This window comes from Erpetoichthys calabaricus, chromosome 12, assembly GCF_900747795.2.
Source record: "Erpetoichthys calabaricus chromosome 12, fErpCal1.3, whole genome shotgun sequence".
Classification (NCBI taxonomy): Eukaryota; Metazoa; Chordata; class Cladistia; order Polypteriformes; family Polypteridae; genus Erpetoichthys; species Erpetoichthys calabaricus.
In genome coordinates, this window is record NC_041405.2 from 140,409,155 (window position 1) to 140,434,599 (window position 25,445).

A 25,445-nucleotide genomic window follows, 5' to 3' on the forward strand; every position below is an offset into this window, starting at 1 on the left:
AAAACTCAACTGGTGTGTGTGTTTTTTTTTTTTGTTTTTTTGTTTTTGGGAAGAAATAAGTTGATAGTACTGGCAAGCTTTGTTGGGCTGAATGGCATGTTCTCATCTAGAGTGTTCTAATAGCCTTTGGAATTGTCTGGTAGAAGGGTCTTTTCATCATATTGGCCGGCCCACCACACTGGCTCAGCTGTGGAATGGCCAGTAGTGGGGAGGCAGCTTGATGGCTAGGGTCTCCAGGACTCTGAACAAATCTGAATTGTATTATGCCATATCCTTGGCAAAAGTAACAGATGAATCTGTTACTCCAATGAGAGCCTCGTTACTGACAAGCAGTGTCTCTTTATACGATTGATTGCCCATCCACTCATACGCTTTGATCCTTTGGATTCATGGCTGTTATGAGGATACTGATCAGCCATTGACCCTCAAAGCAAACAATGAATTAGAAAGACTGCATTTGATGAAAACATGCAAAAAGTATGGAATTTTCTTTAAAGCTCAATATAATTCAGCACTGATTGCTTTGTATTCTTTTTTTGTAGAATGTAGAACTCATTACTGTCCTATGGTTAATATTCAAGTTTGGAAATGTTTGTGCTTGATAGTTTAAAATTCCAATATTTTGAAGTACAATATGCCTGCACAGGCAGTGTAATCGTAGCATTGCTGTCTTGCAGTAAGGAGATGCTGGGCTTGCATCCCAGGTTCTCTGTGTGAAGTTTGCAAAGCTTTTTGAGTAGTGAGTAAAGAGCTATATAAATACAAAGAATTATTATACTTTATGGTTTGTCTATTTGGTGAAACAACATAACATGTAGCACTCTCGGCCTCTATACAGTATATCTTCATAGCACCTGAAACTTGATCCAAATGCAACATATGCATACCGTCACCTTTTTCTTTACAAAAAGGCACTGCTAATTTTGCACGTGGTAATTTAAAACAAACCAAAGTTCCCTCAGTGTGTAGTACCTTATTCATGTGTGTTAGTCACTGTTATCACTTGTTAGGGTTTTTGCACTGATGGCTTTAATAGTTAGTTTGTTGTTTCAGTCTGTTAAATGCACTTTGTGATGTGCATGGGTCATCTATGACTAAAATATTCTATTATAAAAAAAAAAAAATTCCTGGGAGAGAGAGAGAGAGACTAGGGAGACGAGACGTGACCTTCACGGGAAGACACTTAAAAGACCCGCGAGACGAAAGAGATTGTCCACGGAGCGTTTCGCGAGGACCTTAAACATGAGACTTTGTGCCAAGAGATTGACTCGGGACTGTCTTCCGGGGACGTAGAACATGAGATTCTTGCAAGACATGTCCTACTTACAACCAATATCAAAATAAGACCACGGGCAGCAAAACACTCAGTCGTGTAAAGGATTTGAGCACACACAGATTGAGGGCCCTCAGTGCATATAAAGCACATAAGGACAATACGTTTATAAATGAAACATCGACGACTAAGCGAAGAAAGAGCAGCGTGGAGAAAAGGGACTTCAAAGCGCTGGAGAGAGAAAAATGCAAAAAAGAATCATCTAGGTGCATATTCAGAAAATAAGGAAAGTAATAATCAGCCCGGAACAAGTGGAATTGGGGGGGGGGGACACATCCAGTCGGGCTCAGAATTAAAAGACAGAATAAAAGACAAAGTAGAACTTCATAAAGATGTTCAAAAACATTGGCGCTATACACATGCAGAGCAGGTTAGAGATTATGAAAGCAGTGGAATTCGAAAGGCTCAAAAAAAAATGGCGCAATACAAATGCAGAGAAAGTTAAAGAATATGAAAGCAGGAAAATTAGAAAGTATCAACAAAACAAAAAAAAGAAAGTAAAGACCGCAGTAGCACAAACAAACGGAAATTATTACTCGAAAAAAGGGAAAATAATCACCATGGACCTGGGGCCTCATGTATAACGGCGTGCGTGGAACTCGCACTATAACATGGCGTAAGCACAAAAGCGGGAATGTGCATATGCACAGAGAAATCCAGATGCAAGAATTTGTGCAAACGCAAACTTTCACGTTCTTCCACTACATAAATCCTGATCAGCGTGAAAAGTAACGCACGTGCATGCGCCTTCTGTCCTGTCCCAACTCCTCCCAGAATTATACCTCTTTAAATATGCAAATCGATATAAATAGCCTTCTGTGAAAAGACAATAGGAAAAGCATGGGGGAAAATATAAGAATTTCAGCGAATACCAAGTGGAGGCAAAGGAAAAACGTACTATTTGTTGGTTTAAACGGTGGTATAATCAACAAAAGAAAGTTGATCGAGTGACATAGTGTCGGAGAAACTCGAAAGCTCAAGTTCACAAAGTCGCACAGTGCCGAAATAAAAAAAGTTGTCACATATCAAAGTCGGCATGAAAAGGCGACTTGTAGTGGACCGTCTGTATCATATGAAAGCTTATTAGTGTACAGAGAAAAACAAATGGACACACAGTGGGGAAAAAAGCACGGAATGTCAAATTTAATCTCAATTTCCATTTTAATCACGTAGTTTATTTTGTCATTAAAGTAGAACATCATAAACTTCATCTTAAAATTGTTTATTTTACTACTTTATCAAATCCCATCGTAACTAAAGTAGCACGTTAAATGCTTTGTTCTGTGTTTGATCTTCTATGTGTGTGAATCACTACGTGCTTCCGTTCTTTCTCCTTCTCAGACAGGACACAGAATCCATTACATTCGTGATATTACAGCTCTCTGAATAATTAAAATACTGAGGTGTATATGTGATATCTCTTTCATGATGATAGGAGTGAAAGCATGTTATTAAACATGGGAACACGGTGGCACAGTGATTGTTCATATCTCACGCAAGAGGCTTGCTGCGCCATGCGCGTCCTTCGATGAAGTACTGTCTCTTTCAAACGTACTAACCTCCAATTCTCCAAATACCCAATCGCCACACAATCAGCTCTGTAATAGACATTAAACCATCTGTAAGCTTAGAACGCCGATTCTTCAAAACTTTTAAGGAAATATCTTCGTAGTACATGTTTAATTATTCTATCCATCTATCTTTCCAGTGTTGCGTCAGCACCAGCAATAATACAGCGCAAGGCAGGAGCTGTCCATGAACTAGCTTGCGCTGCGGCACCGTGTCCTCACATGTTTAATTATTAACAATACTGATTTAAATGAAGTTAAAGTTTTATCTGTATACTATAAGCAACATATTTTGCTGCATTTCATCTTAAAAATGATATCGTCATCATACGCGCTTTATAAAGTGGCGCAGGTTGTGCAATATAACTGTAGTGCAAGTTTACAGTGGGGTAATTGTACTTATAAGTACAAACGGTTCTATAAGGAGCACTTAATTGAGTGCGTTTATAGTTCTTGGGATGAAACTGTTTCTGAAACGCGAGGTCCATACAGGAAAGACTTTGACGCGTTTTGCCGTGGCCAAGGTAGTGTGTGCTTGAAACTGTATACCGATAATTCTCTTTCTGATCAGCTGCTGCTGTGATTCCCCACTCAGATACAGTGATATAAATACTCTGAGTGGTGCAGTGAGAGTAATATGGAAAAAGATGATCTGCTGTGGCAACCCTTAACGGGAGCAGCTGAAAGAACAAGATACAGTGAGAGTAACAACGCTAAAGCAGTTATGGTATTTGTAATACTATGGCTATTCCCTGGACCATTATATTGCTACAGGTTAATTACAATCAGATGCATTACACCAATAAACAATATACAGTTAATTTCAGTGTATTTATAAAGCCACGTCAGGAATGTGGGTCTAAGATAGAAAGGGTTACCACACAGGAACAGTAGCACTGCTGTGACACTGGGTGCCACCAGTCTGCAAAACCGAGCGGAGAAATTGCGTACGCCAGGGTATGAGGTACCGTGGAAATGTGCGTGGCTTTACGCCAAGTTTAGGTTTTATACATCGCGATTTGAACGTGCAAATGTTCGTACACAACATTTCACCTTTTAAACATGAGGCCCCAGGTGTCCTTGGGGGGGGATTGGGGTGGAAGCAGGACAAAGCGAGTAATGGAGATCAAATATATGGACACAGGTGATATGTCAGAAGTATGTTAATATTGTAAGGCTTTGAAGTTTAAGTCAGAGTATTTTAAAAATGGGGTTTACCTCGCATGCATTTATTGGTTACTTTGCAAAAAAAAATTATTAACTGCTGATGATGTAGATAGGTTTCTCTGTTTGGAATTTCAGCACAGACAAAACAATCTTGAATTATGGTACAAAGTCATTAAACACATGTCTCAAGGACCTCATTTAAAGATTCAGCATGTTGGGACTTGAAAGATTCTAAATATTGTTTTTAACGAAGTTCTGAAATAAAATTGAAACTAATGAAATAGCAGCAATTCAAAGAAAGAAAAATCTTAAGTGTGTATTCGGAAACCAAACACGGGGGTTGGTGAGCGAAGCGAGCAGGGGCCGAAGCCCCCTAGTACTTCAAAAGGTAAATGTTATTGCTAGTACTGTGTACTTTATGCATTTTGTGATAAACTCTTCAGCACTAGGGCTCCGTTGCTCCCTCAGTTTTTAAACCCTTGCTGCAAAGAGTCCTGTTTTCTTTTAATTTATTACATGCACTTCTAAAAATGAAATTTTCTCACATTTACTATAAAATGCAAGGCCCTTGAATTTTTCAGTGCTCAATTGCATAAACAGTGGAGCTACTCCTTCTTGTGCTCTTATGTGCAACTATAAACCTGTTTACTTTGTTTACTCTTTTTACAATTTCTGTAAAAGTAGCATGCTTGAGGTATTTGCATTTAATTACCAAACTTTTTTTTCTTTGTTTTTTAACAATATAAAGATTTTAGTGCATATAGAGCTGCCATTTTAATTTTTTTTTTGAGTTACATTATATACTGTTGGCTATTGAAAATGGTACCAAATTTCAATTTAATATCCGAGTTTGAAGTTTTGGTTTTGTTACGGTCCAAGCACCTACCTTTATTTTATTTGCATCTTTAAGAGTTAGTACGTCTTCGGAATCAGCAATATTAAACTGTTAGCTTCATTAAAGTCTGTAGGAAGTGCCTTTATCATTACATAACTCTCATTTAGCATGAAAGTGTATATACACAGATTTTTTTCTGAAAATTCTCCAAAATGAACACTCGCAGCCATTTTCTTTCCAAGCTAATAATTAATCTTTACATTTATATAGCATTTTTCTCACTACTTAAAGCACTTTCATAATGAGCAGGGAGTCCCTTCAACTACCACCAATGTGTAGCATCCACCTGGATGATGTGATGGCACACATTTTTTTACCAGTGTGCTCACCACACATGAACTATTAGGTGGTGAAGTGACGAGAGAACCAATTAGAGATGGGATGATTAGGGGCCCAGAATATCTAGGACATGAAGGGTACTTTAGCCTGGACATTGGGGTACACCCTGCTGTTTATGAAGGAAGCCCAGGGGTCTTTAATGAGTACAGAGTCAGAACCTCAGTTTTAACGTCTCGTCCGGAGGACAGTGCCATGTTTATAGCACAGTGCCACCATTGCTGCAATGGGGGTTTCGGATTCATGTTCAGACCACAGGGTAAGCACCCCCTGCTGGCCCTGCCAGCATCTCTTCCAGCAGCAACCCAAGCTTTTCCCTGGTTGATCTCCTACCCAAATATTGGCTGGGCACAAACACACTTAGCTTCAGGAGGATGACCTGTTCTGAAGTGCATGTGGTATAGCTGCTGCCTACAGTCTGTGTAGGTAATTTTTTTTGACATTGTCTAACTGTTGAATTAAGTGATCATGCATATATTGTCCCACTTGGTCAGAGGCAGTGGTGCTGTAAGAATTATGTTTCTGGACTTCTCTAGCACCTTCAACACCATCCAACCTCTGCTCCTTAGGGACAAGCTGATAGAGATGGGAATAGATTCATACCTGGTAGCATGGATTGTGGACTATCTTACAAACAGACCTCAGTATGTGCATTTCGGGAACTGCAGGTCTGACATTGTGGTCAGCAACACAGGAGCGCTGCAGGGGACTGTACTTTCTCCGGTCTTGTTCAGCCTATATACATCGGACTTCCAGTACAACTCGGGAGTCCTGCTACGTGCAAAAGTTCGCTGACGACACTGCTAACGTGGGCTTCTTCAGGAGTGGGCAGGAGGAGGAGGGGTATAGGAACCTAATCAAGGACTTTGTTAAATGGTGCGACTCAAACCACCTACACCTGAACACCAGCAAAACCAAGGAGCTGGTGGTGGATTTTAGGAGGATCAGACCCCTCATGGACCCCGTGATCATCAGAGGTGACTGTGTGCAGAGGGTGCAGACCTATAAATACCTGGGAGTGCAGCTGGATGATAAATTGGACTGGACTGCCAATACCGATGCTCTGTGTAAGAAAGGACAGAGCCGACTATACTTCCTTAGAAGGCTGGTGTCCTTCAACATCTGCAATAAGATGCTACAGATGTTCTATCAGACGGTTGTGGCGAGCGCCCTCTTCTACGCGGTGGTGTGCTGGGGAGGCAGCATAAAGAAGAGGGATTCCTCACACCTGGACAAACTGGTGAGGAAAGCAGGCTCTATTGTAGGCATGGAGCTGGACAGTTTGACATCTGTGGCAGAGCGACGGGCACTGAGCAGGCTCCTGTCAATAATGGAGAATCCACTGCATCCACTAAACAGTATCATCTCCAGACAGAGGAGCAGCTTCAGCGACAGACTGCTGTCACTGTCCTGCTCAACTGACAGACTGAGGAGATCGTTACTCCCCCATACTATGCGGCTCTTCAATACGTTAACATTATTCAAAGTTATTGTCTGTATACCTGCATTGTTATCACTCTTTAATATTTTCTTTATTAGTATGCTGCTGCTGGAGTATGTGAATTTCCCCTTGGGATTAATTCTCTATCTAAAAATTGGTTAATGATTTTAGCTGGGGAGGGGTTAACTACTGCAAAATGGAATTAACAGACAGTGGCCGAAATCTACTTTTAAGTGACTGCTATTGACCTATAGCTTAGTGGCCAGGGCTAAAAAAGCTCCCAAGTTGGCTGCGAAGTTTGCTGTGTGTTTTAATTTGTTTTATATTTATGAACTAATTTTCAAGAATTAAGGAATTTAGCTGAACTTAAATTTTTGGTATCTTTCATGTTGGTTATTTCTTAAAAATCCTATTTGTCTCACAAAATTTGGTTCTAAAGTAAATCTGCAGCAGCTTACAATGGGGCTGGTGGGTATATGAGTCCATCGAAAGAAAAAAGGCTTATGATCAAATGTGTCCATTTTTCAAGCCAAAAATGTTATCGAGTAATGATCTGCATCTTGAGATTACGTAAATATTGCAAACCAGTGCATCCATGATGTTTTATGAAGGCAAAACATTGTGATAGTCAACCATTTTAAAAGAGACTGACTGTCCACTTGCTTTACTTGATACTTACCTGCAGCAACCTTTACTTTCTGCGGTGAATCCACTACCCTCTGAATTAATCTCCAAGTGCTGCTTTTGACATTGAATGTTGAAATCCTGACATGAATTGCAGTATTTGTTCTGTAGATGGTTGGGCAATAATAACTGAAAAAGGCACACATTACAATTTTGTATTCTTTTTTTAAATTTGCAAATATGCTGCCTCTGGATTGGAAATGGATGTATGTACATCTATAGCCAGGTTTCCATCCAAGGAGTTTTTGCGAAAAAATATTTAGCGCTTCAAATTTTTTTACCGATTTATAGCTGATGGAAATGCTAATTATCGATAAAATGTTGTACATGTCGACATAATATTTTTCCGTTTAACTTTAGCGCATAAATTCCATATCGATACTTCAGATGTCGCAAAAACTACATTGGAAACACTTTTTGTCGGAAAAAAGGGCTTTAGCGCAAATAAATGTGTCACATTTTCATCACGTGCAATCAAAACGAGAATGGCGGAGCGGTTTGCATGGTCTGATGAAGAGTTTTTTTTTTTTTTGATTAAACGTCGTTATTTTGTATTAATTCAAATTTCAGTTTTAATTAAAAACCTTAAGGGAAGCAGGTTACAGTACTAATTCAGTTGTTATCGCACTGAGAAGGGATGTTGAAAGGTAGGCTCACCTGTACAGATGTGATGCTGCAAACACAGCTGCATCATGGGCACTTCCAGGAGTGCCAACGCAAATGTCTCGTATCATGCACCTGTCATCAACAAGGGCCTGGAGAACAATAGATGGCCACCCTTTGCGATTAATGTAATCGCGGTAGCCTTCCGTCGGGGGAAGAATAGGCACATGCGTGCCATCCAGCGTACCGTAAATCTGTGGCACAAGATGCACCAAGGAATTGCGGTATGCAATTTCATTGGCCTCCGCTACAGTCGGAAGTCTGATATAACGGCGCATTAATTTTTCTTTAATAGCGGTGCACACAGCATATACACATCGATGGACGGTAGTTTTACTAACCCCGAAAGTTTCTCCAACTACTCTATACAGTACTCGGCGCAGGTTGCCAGCTTGTAAAGGGCGATGGCAATCCGTTTTTGGGTTAGAACCGGTGGTCGGTGGCAACCTGTGATGGGCGCAACATCAGGATTGATGAATCCACACAACATCTCAAACGTCGGCCGTGTCATTATAAAATGTTGCAGCCAGAGATTTTCTGTGAAGTGTCCCTCCACCACCTCCTCCCAGAAGGTCTTATTCCGTCGTCTCTCCCATACCCGTGGGTTTCGTCGCACTGGGGTACTTTCTTCAAGCTCTAGGGCTATCAGACAAGCAACTGCTTCATTCTGCTGTCGTCTTCGGATATTATGTACAATTCCAATTATTTGTGAAACTGAAATAACAGTAAGCTGGCAAATTTCAAAAAACTGTCTGAATAATCTCTCCATTTCTTTGTTTAGTGGAGGGGGTGTAACGTGGAAAACAAAAGGTAGATAATTTGCGACATACACAAAATTATGTATGGAAACGGCTCAAGGGCAGATTTTTTTCGCGATACAACAAAACTTATGCGACACTTCGTTTTGGGGGGGGGGGGGGGGTGACGTCATCACGCCACACCATTTTATCGATAAAAAGCCAGTTTGATGGAAACAGGCTGGAGACAGCAAATTTCGCACATTTTTTTACGTATATTCCGTTTGTCGATAACAAAACGTCGCAAAAAACTGGATGGAAACTTAGCTATTGACAGAGAATACTACACAGGCTCGTAGCATGCAAGAAGAACTGAACTGACTTTATAGGCAGTGCTCAAAGTAAAACCAAATTACAGGTGGAAGACTGCATCTTGGTTGTCTTCTCAGTGCATTAATTTTTCATGACCTCTTGCTCAAAGATGTTCTTAAGAGGTTGTAGCGTATTTACGTCAGTATTTAATATCAAAAATTGAAACCTGCTTCTCCCTCCCCTTCCCGAGAGTGGAGTGTGTCAGAGCACAAGGTGGTGGCATGCGCTACCCAAATCAAGCCTGGGCATATGTCAAATCATAAGGACAGAATTGCAGAGCAGACGTAAGACTGGAGCGATCCCCATCGCGGGGTTAACGCACAGACCTTGGAAGAGGGCTGAACGCTGTTTCATGTTTAATCCAGTTGAAGTTTAGTTTAGTTTACTACCGATGTTTTAACTTTGGCACAATGATGGTTCAGAGTTATCATTCATATCTCACAGTTCCAGGGTCTGCATGAGTTTAAATTTTCCCCCCATGTATTTAAAGATTGATTGGTATAAGTGAGTGTCTGTGAGTTTACTCATTTAAACATGTTGCCCTCAATTCTTTTAATACCATATCCTTGGCAACAGCAACTCATCTTGCATTTATATATAAAAAAAAAAGGTTGATTAGTGTGTGGTGCTTTTAATCTGCTCTATTTCTTGCTCTGACAAAGGCAGAGAAAATGTGGTTTGGCACTTTCAATGTCTAAAGCTTTTACTAAAACTACTATGCAGAGTAATCAGTTTAGGTTAGGTTTATTGTTATGCGTACAAAGTACAACAAAACTCCTGTTCTCTTTCACTGTGCTGCCACGTGGCGTGAATCTCGCTCTGTAGACCACTTGTAAGTAAGCACCATTTAGGACAACTAGAAAAGTAATCCCGTTTTGTGTGCGTCTGCCTTTTTGCAAGCCATGGCAGAACATAACTGTTGAAAAATATAATTGCAGAAGCAAAAGTAGGACCAATGGGTCATGACAGCAGCTGTTAGAACACATGCGAGCAGGTAATAGGACCATGAAGCTGTAATAAATTTATGGTTGCCTTCCTTTATCACAAGGATGCGGTATAAACATGAACAGCATGTTCTCTTACTATGACTTTTTTTTTTTTTTTTTTTTTTTTTTTTTGCAGCTTCAAAGAGAACATATATATATTAGTAAGGCCTTTTGATTTCCCCTATGAGCTTGTTTAACCCCAGCCCCCCCCCCCCCCCCCCCCCCCAAAGCCCCACTGCTGCAAGAACAAAGTATTTTTAAATTTTCACTTTACAACACACTGGCAAATTAATGATAATTAAGAAATAACTGAGTCTAGATTGAGGAAAAAAATGTGGGACCAAGACTGAATGAATGCCCAAAGTGAAAGCAGAAGACTACCTGTTATTCTTGGTTTGTGATGATAGATTCAATTATTTTGAGAGCCAATATTGATTTTAAGTACAATACTCCTTCCTCAACTGTGGATTTTCCCAACTATGGGATCATTTACTTGCAGTTTTGAAAGAAAAAGAAAAAATAAATCCAAAAATTCATAAAATTGAATTAACCGCACAAGCCATTTAGCTAAACAGTGTTGAATGCATCCAGCATGAATGATTCCGTTGACTATTTTTCCAGTCATTCACACCGGCAAGCCTCCCTGTCACTGTTTAGTCGTGCTATAGCGTCCACAATGTAAACATAATCCATTCTCGCAGTATGCTCTATAAATATAACTTTCAATAACATTTTTGAATAAGCTTCTATATTGGGGGAAAAGGATACTCTTGCTTCCTTGTTGCTTCAAAGATTTGCTTTTTTGGCTGGCTCTCCTCTTTCTTTTTGGGTAGAGGTTGAATTTTTGGTTTTGTTAAGTTTGAATTGATTGTATGAATTATTTGCTTTTAATTAAAATTAAAACTTTTCACTTTTCTTATGGCCTCAAAGTTCAACAGTAGTGATGCAAACAATTCTGCTAAGCCTAAGTGAAGGTGACCTTCATTTAAGTGATGAAATCCAAATTCTATATTTAGTATTGAAAGATAAAGGTGTACATTGAGGTTGCCAAAATATACAAGAAGAACAAATTATCAATTTGTGAAATGAAAAAAAAGATGAAATTTGTGCTAGCGTTTTCTTGTGCTCCTTGTCCGTAGTGTGTGATTTAAAACAGTAAATGGGTATTAATCATGGATTGCACCCATCTAACCGGGAGCTGGACCATGGAACATATCCTCTGCTGGTGGGAGGGGGTTTGGGGATACTGTACTTATTGAGCACAGTAGGCTGTTACCAAGTACTGAGTGAGTACTTTTATTAGAAAAGACATGGTACATTTTCAAAAACTAATATACATCTACTAAAATAATATTGAATGAACAAGTTTTGTAAATGTTAAATTTAAAAAAAAAAAACAAAACAAAACTGTAGCCTAATTGTAGTTTTTGGTAACTTAAGTAAGTAGACTTTCTAGCTTAACTAAGCTTTTAACTGTTAGAAGTAGGTTATTTTATTAAAAATATAAGGCTACAAATTTTGTTATCTATAACTAGTTCCCTGTCTGAGCTGATGCATAGTTGTGATGGAAGTTTTTGTGTGGAAGTGGCCAAGGAAGCAAGTCAGACTGCATTGCTTGCCCTAGAGTGTAGAGAGCAAGGTCTGGTCTCAGGATTTTCAATTTCAAATTAGTCTGATTTCCATGTACTATGTAATGTGTTCTAATTTCTAGATTTATCAGTTTTTGGATAGCACACTGCACAGGAACAAATTGGATTCTGTATGGTGTTTTTAATTCCCCCCCCCCCCCCCCCCCCCCCCCCACCCACACTCTTCTGTTGGAGGTATATAATCAATAAAATGTCTGCCAAATAGACAATCTGGATTGATCTGTAATGTGCCGAGTTGACTGTGTCTCTCTAGCGGTAGTGTGGATGTGGGGCCATGCTATATTGTACAAGCTGGCATGTAAAGTTTGCATGAGAGATACATTCCAAATGCACTATGTCTTATACAAAGAAACAGCTGGCGAAACTGTTCCACAGGACGACAATTTATTTTTGTAATATTTCTTTTGCTTCCCCCTCTTAGCGGGGATAGAAAGTCAATTCTTGATCCACCGATCTACGCTAACCATCATGCTGTTGTAGTTGACCACAGCACAAGGCTTCATAACCTGCTTTTTGCCTTTTGCTTGTACAGTGACTGTAGCTGCATTATGTGCAATGCTAAGAAGACAAACTTCTGTCTTGTCTTTCTATTTCAGTGCAAGCACTTTAGCTCTGCCAAAGTCTTAAGGCATGCCACAACAGAAAGGCTAAATAAATCTAAGGGGATACCAAATGGAAAAAGTTGTGACCAAAGATTGGCATGCAGGGCAATTAAAAACCGTGAATGAAAAATCATGTAACCTACAAAGTAAGAATTTAGATTAAAACAATTGTGAATTTTTTTTTTTTTTAACTTGTCAATCATATTCACTTAGTTTCTACAAAATATCATCAGCTCATCAGTTTTTTTAAAGTACTACTATCCTACTACATGACTTGGTAAATTGAGCCTATAATCCTCTATGTGGGGCAGGGGGTCAGGGGATGAGGTTTTTCTAATGTTTTTGTGAAAGCTAACCTTAAAATACATCTGCAAGAACAAAAATTTTGCTAAAGTATCCTACTAATTCCCTTCATAATTTTGAAGCGTTCAATCATGTCACCTATTAATACCTATTTGCTTAGCCTCATCCCCTGACACACCTTAAGCTGTAAGCAGTACCTCCCTTCAACTCGGTGGTCACAGCTTCACAACTGTTGTTGTTACATCACCAGTTGCTGCTTTTGTTCCCCTCCCCCAATTCCAGTTCTGCTCTCCCTTCTTTTCTTTCCTCTTCAATCTGGTGGAGCTCTTCATCAGAATAATGTGGCTTGTGCAAATACAGTTCAGTGATTATGCTAAGTGTATCTTCATCATAGTCAGAAATAATGCAGAATTAAAATAACTTTTCTTTCAGGATTCAGAATTCAGATAAATAAGCTAATGATGGGAGTGTTGGTGGCATTTACAAAACGGACTAGAGGATACCATGCCCCTTGGGGGTGAAAAGTTGCTGTGGAGGGGAGAGAAGTGGCAAGCTGAGGAGCAGAGATGGTTATCTTTTAAAATGGAAGAATCTCTTAAAGTAGTTTGCATTCTACCCCCGCCCCCTTTCTAAAGCAATGTGGATACACTGTTTTACACTGTTTATTTGTACAATCTCAACATGCGGATTTACATCCAATAACCTCTTGCCTTAAGAAATAGATGTATGTGGAAAGTTTAAGTCTGTTTTTAATGTTCAGTTCTGTGTACCCTTCGGCCCAATGTAAGCTGCAAAAACAAGGTATTTTTCAAATTTATAAAAATGCTTCACTTTGGAGTGCAATGTAGTGGGGTAAATTTAATATACAGTTAGGTCCATAAATATTTGGACAGAGACAACTTTTTTTTCTAATTTTGGTTCTGTACATTACCACAATGAATTTAAAATGAGACATCTCAGATGCAGTTGAAGTGCAGACTTTCAGCTTTAATTCAGTGGGGTGAACAAAACGATTGCATAAAAATGTGAGGCAACTAAAGCATTTTTTAACACAATCCCTTCATTTCAGGGGCTCAAAAGTAATTGGACAATTGACTCAAAGGCTATTTCATGGGCAGGTGTGGGCAAGTCCGTCGTTATGTCATTATCAATTAAGCAGATAAAAGGCCTGGAGTTGATTTGAGGTGTGGTGCTTGCATGTGGAAGATTTTGCTGTGAACAGACAACATGCGGCCAAAGGAGCTCTCCATGCAGGTGAAAGAAGCCATCCTTAACCTGCAAAAACAGAAAAAACCCATCAGAGAAATTGCTGCAATGTTACGGGTGGCAAAATCTACAGTTTGGTACATCCTGAGAAAGAAAGCAAGCACTGGTGAACTCAGCAATGCAAAAAGACCTGGACATCCATAGAACACAACAGTAGTGGATGATCACAGAATCATTTCCATGATGAAGAGAAACCCCTTCACAACAGCCAACCAAGTGAACAACACTCTCCAGGGTGTAGGCGTATCGATATCCAAGTCTACCATAAAGAGAAGACTGCATGAAGGTAAATACATAGGGTGCACTGCAAGGTGCAAGCCACTCATAAGCCTCAAGAATAGAAAGGCTAGATTGGACTTTGCTAAAGAACATCTTAAAAAGCCAGCACAGTTCTGGAAAAACATTCTTTGAACAGATGAAACCAAGATCAACCTCTACCAGAATGATGGCAAGAAAAAAGTATGGAGAAGGTGTGGAACTGCTCATTATCCAAAACATACCACATCATCTGTAAAACAGGGTGGAGGCAGTGTGATGGCTTGGGCGTGCATGGCTGCCAGTGGCACTGGGACACTAGTGTTTATTGATGATGTGACACAGGACAGAAGCAGCCGAATGAATTCTGAGGTGTTCAGAGAGGTACTGTCTGCTCAGATCCAGCTAAATGCAGTCAAATTGATTGGGCGGCGTTTCATGATACAGATGGACGATGACCCAAAACATACAGCCAAAGCAACCCAGGAGTTTATTAAAGCAAAGAAGTGGAAAATTCTTGAATGGGCAAGTCAGTCACATGATCTTAACCCAATCGAGCATGTATTTCACTTGTTGAAGACTAAACTTCGGACAGAAAGGCCCACAAACGGCAACTGAAAGCCTCTGCAGTAAAGGCCTGGCAGAGCATTAAAAAGGAGGAAACCCAGCATCTGGTGATGTCCATGAGTTCAATACTTCAGGCTGTCATTGTCAGCAAAGGGTTTTCAACCATGTATTAGAAATGAACATTTTATTTCCAGTTTAATTTCTCCAATTACTTTTGAGCCCCTGAAATGAAGGGATTGTGTTAAAAAATGCTTTAGTTGCCTCACATTTTTATGCAATCGTTTTGTTCACCCCACTGAATTAAAGCTGAAAGTCTGCACTTCAACTGCATCTGAGTCGTTTCATTTAAAATTGTGGTAATGTACAGAACCCAAATTAGAAAAAAGTTGTCTCAGTCCATATATTTATGGACCTAACTGTATACTGTGATTGTGATGAAATATGTTCAACTTGAAAAATGCTGCTTGTCCTGTAACAGATATCTTAGAGTAAAAAGATTAAAGATTAAAAAGATTTTTGTATCAGTATGCTGCTGCTGGAGAATGTGAATTTCCCATTGGGATTAATAAAGTATCTCTCTCTCTCTCTCTCTCGACCTGATTTTGTGTAGGTACAACATTTGGCAAATGACGTTAAATATTAAAGTTTAACAAATTTTGGGCTTGAAGCTTTAAAATATACCTGCTTTTTATTTATTCTTTGCAAAAGTAAATTACTGTCCAACAATTTTTGTTGAAGCTATCAGAATGGCCAGCAGGCTTCAGAGCTCTATATTGAGCTGTGTAATCAGTTTGTTAGGCTTTATCTCAAAAGCTATGTACCACTTAGCATACATACACAGGGTAAGGAGGCCTTCACGGTCCTAGAGAAAGTACAGTGAGGATCCACTGACCTAATATTTATTTTTTTTTTTGCGAAGAGTACAATTTTTTTTTTTTTTTTTTTTTTTCTAGTTGGCCCAGATGGAGGTAAAAATGACAATTTTAAATGCAAGATGTTGCTGTAAAAAAATAAAAAAATAAAAAATTTGAACATAAGGGCACAGATGGAAGCTGGCGGCAGTAAATTTCAAAAATGTTTAATATAGGAAACCATTTACATAGGAAAATGTTCAGGTTTTGATGAGGTGGGTTTCTTGGCACCTAGTTTGAATGGATTGATAATTCTCAAGATTTTACATGTGCATTTATGCAGAACCCCCATTAATACATTAGCTTAACTGCTTTTAAAAAAAGAGAAAAAATATTGTCGTGCTCTTGCATCTTGTAAAAGGACATCAATCAGTCTTGTATATTAGGATAATGCATGGGTATCAATATATGGATTTGTACATCTGTGAGATATTCTCAACCTAACTTAATTTTTTTTACTCTGTCGTAACATGGTTACTTTTCATAACTTTGAGGTCTTGCTCTTAAAGCTTGAGGATATTTTCAAATTAACTGCACCTGTGTTTAATAAAGGTGCTTATGAAAATAAATCTTAAAGTTAAATGGATCAAATTTTGGAAAAATGCCTTTTAATAAATGAGGTGTGACATAGTGAGGGTCTAGTTAATGTACTCTACAGAAATAAAAACTGTAAGCTGAATGTAATTGTTCAAATTTTCTACAACTTAAACAATCTAACAATTGTATGGTTAAATTTGCACTGGGACATTCAATTGCCTTGCTGTATTGCAACATCTGATGTAGACTTCAACTTTGAGACGTGTTAATTACAAATAGATACTTGAGTAGTATTTAAGGTAAATGTCTGGCCCTTGCGCCACTGACAGCAGAACAGACACATTCAGAGAAAATAAAGCTTGCTAAACATAATTGAGTAGGAGCATTCTGAGGGGGGGGGGGGGGGGGGGGGGTTGGAGAATGGTGAACTTCTGCACTGAAATGCAAAAGCAGTGCATCTGCAATACAGTACTCCATACAAAAAACTTTAGCAACCAACCATATTGGCAGCACAAGCTAGAAATAGAAATTAATGACTGGCAGTCAGTGGAAATTGCACAGTGGGTGTAAACAGTAATACAACATAGTAGTTTACCAATAAATGTGGATAACCGTAAAGGCTTCTTTCACCAAAGGCACAAAATTCCAACTAGTAATTCCAACTTTATTGCAAACTATCACTTTATGGAGCCATGCAAACCTGTATTAATACTTGTGTGCACATTAAAATGTTTGTTTTTTTTGTACAGTGTACAATTCTCATGACAGTGGAATAGGTTATTCTTAACCAGTCTACTGCAGTAATTGCAGTGGAAAATGTGGTTAACATCCACTCATGTATGGGGGGGGGGGGGGGGGAGAGAATAATACCGTTGAATACCATGAAACCGGTATAATTTTGAAAAATACCGTGATATAGAATTGTGATCATACCGCCCAGCACTAAGCGTGCATAACACAAATTGGTTATTCAGACTTCCCTAATTTTAAACCAGGTCTTTCATAAAGGTGTGGATTCAGACAGGCATTAGCCACTTATAAGTCATTTGCCTTTTAAATTCAGGGGTGGTGGGTAGACAGGAAGGCAGATAGTGATCTATCCATTTTAAATCTGACATTATGAGCAGAGTGATTGCCCAAAACCATTTTCACTGCTTAAGCAGAGTCATTTAAGCCAAAGTGGCTCATCAAAACAGTATGAGCTGGGTTAAGAATTGGTACCATAAAAGAACATCGGTGTTCCAAACCTGTACAGTTTGAGTGTTATGTGAATTATAGATTTAGAATGACTTCCAATATATAAGTTTTAATGTTTATATTCCATACATCACCTCAAAGATTTTGTGTCCCAGGCTATTTGAGGCTGAAAACAATTTGCACGTGATAGCACATGCTGTGGCTAACCTATAAGGATGTTCTTGGGACTTTGCCTATAAACCGCACATCTTTCAGCTTCCTCTTCTGTGGTTGCTTTTAAAGTCTGTGGTGTGTTTTTTAAAAGTTCACCACACATTGTCAGCTTTAGCAATTTTATGTTTCAAATTGGAAGTGCCAAGTTTGAGATTAACAGTGTTGGCAATAAAGTAATGGGTAATATGCAATTATTTAATTTATACTAAATGTTGAGCAAGGCCCTTAACCTGTAATTGCTCCAGGGGCGCTGTACAATGGCTGACCCTGCGCTCTGACCCCAAGGGGTATGCGAAAACTACCAAATTCCTAATACAAGAAATTGTATAAGGCGAAATAAAGAAAAAAAAAAAAACTTCCTAACTGGTGCCCTCAAGATTTTTGTTTTAAGATGTGGGTTCATTCAGCAGAAACATCTTCAGCCATATCACACAATAAACAGAAATATACAGTATTGAGGAAACTTTCATTATGCATACACCTTCATGACTATGATTTAATTTAAAAAATTTTTTTTTTATTTATTTATTTTTTTTAAAACCTTGTGTTGTTCAATTCCATAAAGAACAGTAGAGCTTCATACTGCTCTTAAAACGAACGTAGAAACCCCCTGGTGAACTAAGTTTATGATCTTAACCAATTTGAGTTAAATGATTTAGAGAAGATAATCTCCACTGTTGAGAAATGTGAATAAAGTGGGAGGGAGGGAGGGAGCATGTTTTACTGTTGATGTACATGACAGAATATGCAAGCATTCTGACAGCAGTTCACCTCAAATTTTGTATAAAGCCTGTTTAATAGTTCTTCATGGTTGTATCTGTTTTAGGAACAGGAGAGAGCGGAAAGAGCACCTTTATCAAACAGATGAGGATCATCCATGGAGCAGGCTACTCTGATGAGGACAAGAGAGGTTTCACTAAGCTGGTCTACCAGAATATCTTCACTGCCATGCAGTCCATGATCCGTGCAATGGAGACTTTGAATGTCTCATATAAATATGAGCAGAACAAGGTAAGTAGTCTAACTTGGGCTAGGATGGAGTGTGAAGTGCTGAACACTATTTTAAAACTTTCTATTCTGAACTTTGGAAGGTGTGTGACCTGTCCCCTTATGCCTGTACCATCTTGTGCCTTGTTTCATTTGATTGGGATGGTTGGGTGAGCAGGCAAATGGAATTCTACTTTACTGTTTGCTTTAATTTGCAGTCTAATGCACTGTTGGTTCGAGAGGTTGATGTGGAAAAAGTCTCAACGTTTGAGCTCCCCTATGTAAATGCCATTAAAATGTTATGGAATGACCCCGGAATTCAAGAGTGCTATGACCGGAGGCGAGAATATCAGTTGTCTGATTCTACTAAATAGTAAGTGTGCTATTAGATGTTACTTTGCTAATCTATTAAGGATATTGAAGTGTCTGATATTTAATACGTAGGAAGGGAATCTTTCAGTGTGCTGTAGTGACTATGACTCTGGACCTTTAAAACTGCAAGATGACCATGGAATTCCTGCTTCTGACTTGCCGTTTTACTTAAATAGTAGTACTTGTATGCTAATATTTCATATCACTTAGATAAATGCTGCTGCTGAAGAATGTGAATTTCCCATCGGGATTAATAAAGTATCTCTATCTATCTATCATCTATCTATCTATCATCTATCTATCTATCATCTACAGTGGTGTGAAAAACTATTTGCCCCCTTCCTGATTTCTTATTCTTCTGCATGTTTGTCACACAAAATGTTTCTGATCATCAAACACATTTAACCATTAGTCAAATATAACACAAGTAAACACAAAATGCAGTTTGTAAATGGTGGTTTTTATTATTTAGGGAGAAGAAAAAATCCAAACCTACATGGCCCTGTGTGAAAAAGTAATTGCCCCCTGAACCTAATAACTGGTTGGGCCACCCTTAGCAGCAATAACTGCAATCAAGCGTTTGCGATAACTTGCAATGAGTCTTTTACAGTGCTCTGGAGGAATTTTGGCCCACTCATCTTTGCAAAATTGTTGTAATTCAGCTTTATTTGAGGGTTTTCTAGCATGAACCGCCTTTTTAAGGTCATGCCATAGCATCTCAATTGGATTCAGATCAGGACTTTGACTAGGCCACTCCAAAGTCTTCATTTTGTTTTTCTTCAGCCATTCAGAGGTGGATTTGCTGGTGTGTTTTGGGTCATTGTCCTGTTGCAGCACCCAAGATCGCTTCAGCTTGAGTTGACGAACAGATGGCCGGACATTCTCCTTCAGGATTTTTTGGTAGACAGTAGAATTCATGGTTCCATCTATCACAGCAAGCCTTCCAGGTCCTGAAGCAGGAAAACAACCCCAGACCATCACACTACCACCACCATATTTTACTGTTGGTATGATGTTCTTTTTCTGAAATGCTGTGTTCCTTTTACGCCAGATGTAACAGGACATTTGCCTTCCAAAAAGTTCAACTTTTGTCTCATCAGTCCACAAGGTATTTTCCCAAAAGTCTTGGCAATCATTGAGATGTTTCTTAGCAAAATTGAGACGAGCCCTAATGTTCTTTTTGCTTAACAGTGGTTTGCGTCTTGGAAATCTGCCATGCAGGCCGTTTTTGCCCAGTCTCTTTCTTATGGTGGAGTCGTGAACACTGACCTTAATTGAGGCAAGTGAGGCCTGCAGTTCTTTAGACGTTGTCCTGGGGTCTTTTGTGACCTCTCGGATGAGTCGTCTCTGCGCTCTTGGGGTAATTTTGGTCGGCCGGCCACTCCTGGGAAGGTTCACCACTGTTCCATGTTTTTGCCATTTGTGGATAATGGCTCTCACTGTGGTTCGCTGGAGTCCCAAAGCTTTAGAAATGGCTTTATAACCTTTACCAGACTTATAGATCTCAATTACTTCTGTTCTCATTTGTTCCTGAATTTCTTTGGATCTTGGCATGATGTCTAGCTTTTGAGGTGCTTTTGGTCTACTTCTCTGTGTCAGGCAGCTCCTATTTAAGTGATTTCTTGATTGAAACAGGTGTGGCAGTAATCAGGCCTGGGGGTGGCTACGGAAATTGAACTCAGGTGTGATACACCACAGTTAGGTTATTTTTTAACAAGGGGGCAATTACTTTTTCACACAGGGCCATGTAGGTTTGGATTTTTTTTTCTCCCTAAATAATAAAAACCATCATTTTAAAAACTGCATTTTGTGTTTACTTGTGTTATATTTGACTAATGGTTAAATGTGTTTGATGATCAGAAACATTTTGTGTGACAAACATGCAAAAGAATAAGAAATCAGGAAGGGGGCAAATAGTTTTTCACACCACTGTATCTATCTATCTAAAACCATTAGCCAAATATGTAATATTAATATTGGTCTTCATTCCCTGCAAGGTCAACTTAAAAGTGATGCTGTAGTTGTGTCCTTGATTTAATGAGTTCTTGTCCACCCCTCTCTTCTGTAGCTATTTAAGTGATCTAGACCGAATTGCAGAGCCCTCCTACCTTCCCACCCAGCAAGATGTATTAAGAGTTCGAATTCCTACAACTGGGATTATTGAATATCCCTTTGACTTGCAAAGCATCATTTTCAGGTAGTGTTGCAAAATCAATTGTAAGAGTGTTTATTTATTTAAATAAATGTATTTGTGTGTGTGTGCGTATATACAGTGCATCTGGAAAGTATTCCAAGTGCATCACTTTTTCCACATTTTGTTATGTTACAGCCTTATTCCAAAATGGATTAAATTCATTTTTTTCCTCAGAATTTTCCTACACACAACACCCCATAATGACAATGTGAAAAAAGTTTACTTGAGATTTTTTTGCAAATTTCTTAAAAATAAAAAAACTGAGAAATCACATGTACATAAGTATTCACAGCCTTTGCTCAATACTTTGTCGATGCACCTTTGGCAGCAATTACAGCCTCAAGTCTTTTTGAATATGATGCCACAAGCTTGGCACACCTATCCTTGGCCAGTTTCGCCCATTCCTCTTTGCAGCACCTCTTAAGCTCCATCAGGTTGGATGGGAAGCGTCGGTGCACAGCCATTTTAAGATCTCTCCGGAGATGTTCAATCGGATTCAAGTCTGGGCTCTGGCTGGGCCACTCAAGGACATTCACAGAGTTGTCCTGAAGCCACTCCTTTGATATCTTGGCTGTGTGCTTAGGGTCGTTGTCCTGCTGAAAGATGAACCGTCGCCCCAGTCTGAGGTCAAGAGCGCTCTGGAGCAGGTTTTCATCCAGGATGTCTCTGTACATTGCTGCAGTCATCTTTCCCTTTATCCTGACTAGTCTCCCAGTCCCTGCCGCTGAAAAATATCCCCACAGCATGATGCTGCCACCACCATGCTTCACTGTAGGGATGGTATTGGCCTGGTGATGAGCAGTGTCTGGTTTTCTCCAAACGTGACGCCTGACATTTACACCAAAGAGTTCAATCTTTGTCTCATCAGACCAGAGAATTTTCTTTCTCCTGGTCCGAGAGTCCTTCAGGTGCCTTTTGGCAAACTCCAGGCGGGCTGCCATGTGCCTTTTACTAAGGAGTGGCTTCCATCTGGCCACTCTACCATACAGGCCTGATTGGTGGATTGCTACTGAGATGGTTGTCCTTCTGGAAGGTTCTCCTCTCTCCACAGAGGACCTCTGGAGCTCTGACAGAGTGACCATCGGGTTCTTGGTCACCTCCCAGACTAAGGCCCTTCTCCCCCGATCGCTCAGTTTAGATGGCCGGCCAGCTCTAGGAAGAGTCCTGGTGGTTTCGAACTTCTTCCACTTATGGATCATGGAGGCCACTATGCTCATTGGGACCTTCAAAGCAGCAGAAATTTTTCTGTAACCTTCCCCAGATTTGTGCCTCGAGACAATCCTGTCTCGGAGGTCTACAGACTATTCCTTTGACTTCATTCTTGGTTTGTGCTCTGACATGAACTGTCAACTGTGGGACTATAGACAGGTGTGTGCCTTTCCAAATCATGTCCAATCAACTGAATTTACCACAGGTGGACTCCAATTAAGCTGCAGAAACATCTCAAGGATGATCAAGGGAAACAGGATGCACCTAAGCTCAATTTTGAGCTTCATGGCAAAGGCTGTGAATACTTATGCACATGTGCTTTCTCAATTTTTTTATTTTTAATAAATTTGCAAAAATCTCAAACTTTTTTCACGTTGTCATTTTGGGGTGTTGTGTGTAGAATTCGGAGGAAAAAAAATGAATTTAATCCATTTTGGAATAAGGCTGTAACATAACAATGTGGAAAAAGTGATGTGCTGTGAATACTTTCCGGATGCACTGTATATGCATATAATGTAGCTATATTTGTGCTTATCGGGCAGTTTCTCATGGATAAATAATAAATTGAGACCTCATGTTCTAGCTTTTATTTGATTGAATTATTTTGATACACTTGTCTTTTTAATCCTAGTTACTCATTTAAACTGGTTAATACTACTCTAACGTTTTGTTTTGGTATTGCCTTTACATTGGTTAAAACATCAGGAGTATATGAATTCAGGTTGGTTTTTGTTTTCCTTTCTGTATTCCATTTCTTTGTAAAGAAGTTTAATGCTGTTTTCTTACTATTAAAATACTGAAAGAACATCTTTAGGATATCTCTTCATTAAGCAATGATCTTCCCTATACACAGTTCAGATCTTCAAATTTCCCTTTTCCTTAGAAGTACCTGTTGTCACAGAAATCAGAGTACTTGACAGAATTATATGTTCTAGGCATTCCTGAACTTGATTAATTTTCTTTTTACTTGCAATTTTTTTCTTTAATGCCTTTTATATAGCGTTTTGAGCTACTTATTTTGTGTTTTAAAAAAAAAAAAAAAAAAAAAAAGTGCTATAGATATAAATGTTGCTGTGATTGATTGATTCGGATGTGCTATTAGTGTGTTTGTAGCATAAAGAAATCAGATTGATCACTAGAGCCATATTGATTTCTGTCTGAAAAATCTGTTTATGTCCATCTTGCTGAATAAGATTTCCCCCTTTTTTTGGGGGGGGGGCGGGCGCGCGAAGGGGAAACTCAAACCTTCAAATATCCTTCCAGGCATCGTTTCCGGTTTTCAACAGCTTCTGATGTGCTCATATTTTAAGCTCATTGCAGAGATGGGTTTTTGCATATGTGGCCCTCCTATTTAAATTATTGGAAAAACCTTCAAATTTAGAGTTTGGAAATGGTGTTTTATAATTTTTCTGGAACATTTAAAAATTCACAATCTTTTTTTGAATAATGGAAACCATTTTCCTAGCATAGGCAAAAATGGCATGTCCAGTTTTCATTACTGCATTCATCTTCAGCCTTCTGTACTTTGGGCACAATTATCTCATGCTGACTCTTGTCAGATGAGCACTGATATTGGATTTCCAGATATAAATGCTTGACCATAGATGCTGTACCAATGACAGTTTTAAGACATGAGAAAAGCTGAATGATGACCCCACCCATGCCATATTTTAACTGCTGTGTGCCTGTTGTAACTGCAGGAATCTTTTTATTAGCATTATTTTTTTTATTTTGTTATAAATTCCACGTGTCCGATACCCATTTGTATTCACACAACATGCTAAATGTGTGCATTTGTTTTATGAAAGCATTGTTGTTTCCTGGAAAGGTAGCGTTACTAGTAAACAGGAAAGTTGTCATTTCCACAATGCTGTCATTTGACTTAAAGGTCCACATCTATCCCTCATTCAGAGTACTGTCTTTATTTTTATTTATTTATTTTTTTAATTTTTATTGATTTTTATTGTCATCATTCCATACAAATAGATACATTTTTTACAAAAAAAATAGTACTGTCTTTAATTCACATTCATAACACTGTGGGAATGACCTCTTTCTTGTTTACTACTAATAAAATTATTTCCATTATAAATGACAAACTTTCGAATAGGCAGATCCTCAAATAGTAAACCCGCAAATCACAAGGGCCAACTGTATTGTCATAATTTAAGAACATTTAAGGTTAAGACGTGGACAGCTGACAATGGAGGAGTGTTTAACAAACTCCAATTGATGCAATTCCAGGAGAAAATAAACCTTTGTAATCTTCAGTAGGTTATAATAGACAAAGTCAGAGTTCTGAAGACTTGGGTCAACGGACTACCCAGTCATTACCTTCTGAGCATTCCATGGTATCATAGGTATAGGCTGACCTATGAAAAAGACTATAAAATCCGTTCATCTCAAATACTGGGCTTTATTTTCTACCAGCCATATTGATCTTTGATTTCATCTCAGGCACAAACAATTTATAGACAGAATTTTGCCACCTGCAGGCCTGAAAAGATAGATATATAATATAGAAAATATATATATAGAAAATAGATTCTACTGTGGACGGCACAGGTCCTCCCTGCGTGGAGTTTGCATGTTCTCCCCGTGTCTGCGTGGGTTTCCTCCCACATGCAGGTTAGGTGGATTGGCGATTCTAAATTGGTGTGTGTGTGTCCTGTGGTGGGTTGGCACCCTGCCCAGGATTGGTTACTGCCTTGTGCTCTGTGTTGGCTGGGATTGGCTCCAGCAGACCCCCCGTGACCCTGTGTTCGGATTCAACGGGTTGGAAAATGGATGGATGGATTCTACTGTGTTCTGACAGGTGTGACCATGAAAATCCCAGGGGGCTAAGGAGGAACCTGGCTCTTCTGCTGGAATCAGTGTGCAGACCCCACCTAGCTGTATTGAGGGGAAACAATAAAAAACAAGCATGTAGTGTGAAGGTTAGGGGCAGTGAGACTTGAATAGCCCACCATAAGAACAGTAAACCCTTAATGAGCAGAGCAAG

At 39.1% G+C, this 25,445-nt stretch overlaps 1 protein-coding gene across 1 annotated transcript in view; it reads left to right on the forward strand.

Moving 5' to 3' along the window:
- Window positions 1-25,445, forward strand: part of gna11b (guanine nucleotide binding protein (G protein), alpha 11b (Gq class)) — a 73,588-nt gene that overhangs the window by 13,699 nt on the left and 34,444 nt on the right. The window contains exons 2-4 of the mRNA XM_028816401.2: window positions 18,509-18,693; window positions 18,888-19,042; window positions 21,110-21,238. Of these exons, the coding sequence (XP_028672234.1) occupies window positions 18,509-18,693; window positions 18,888-19,042; window positions 21,110-21,238 (469 nt within the window). The remainder of the gene's footprint in view (window positions 1-18,508; window positions 18,694-18,887; window positions 19,043-21,109; window positions 21,239-25,445) is intronic.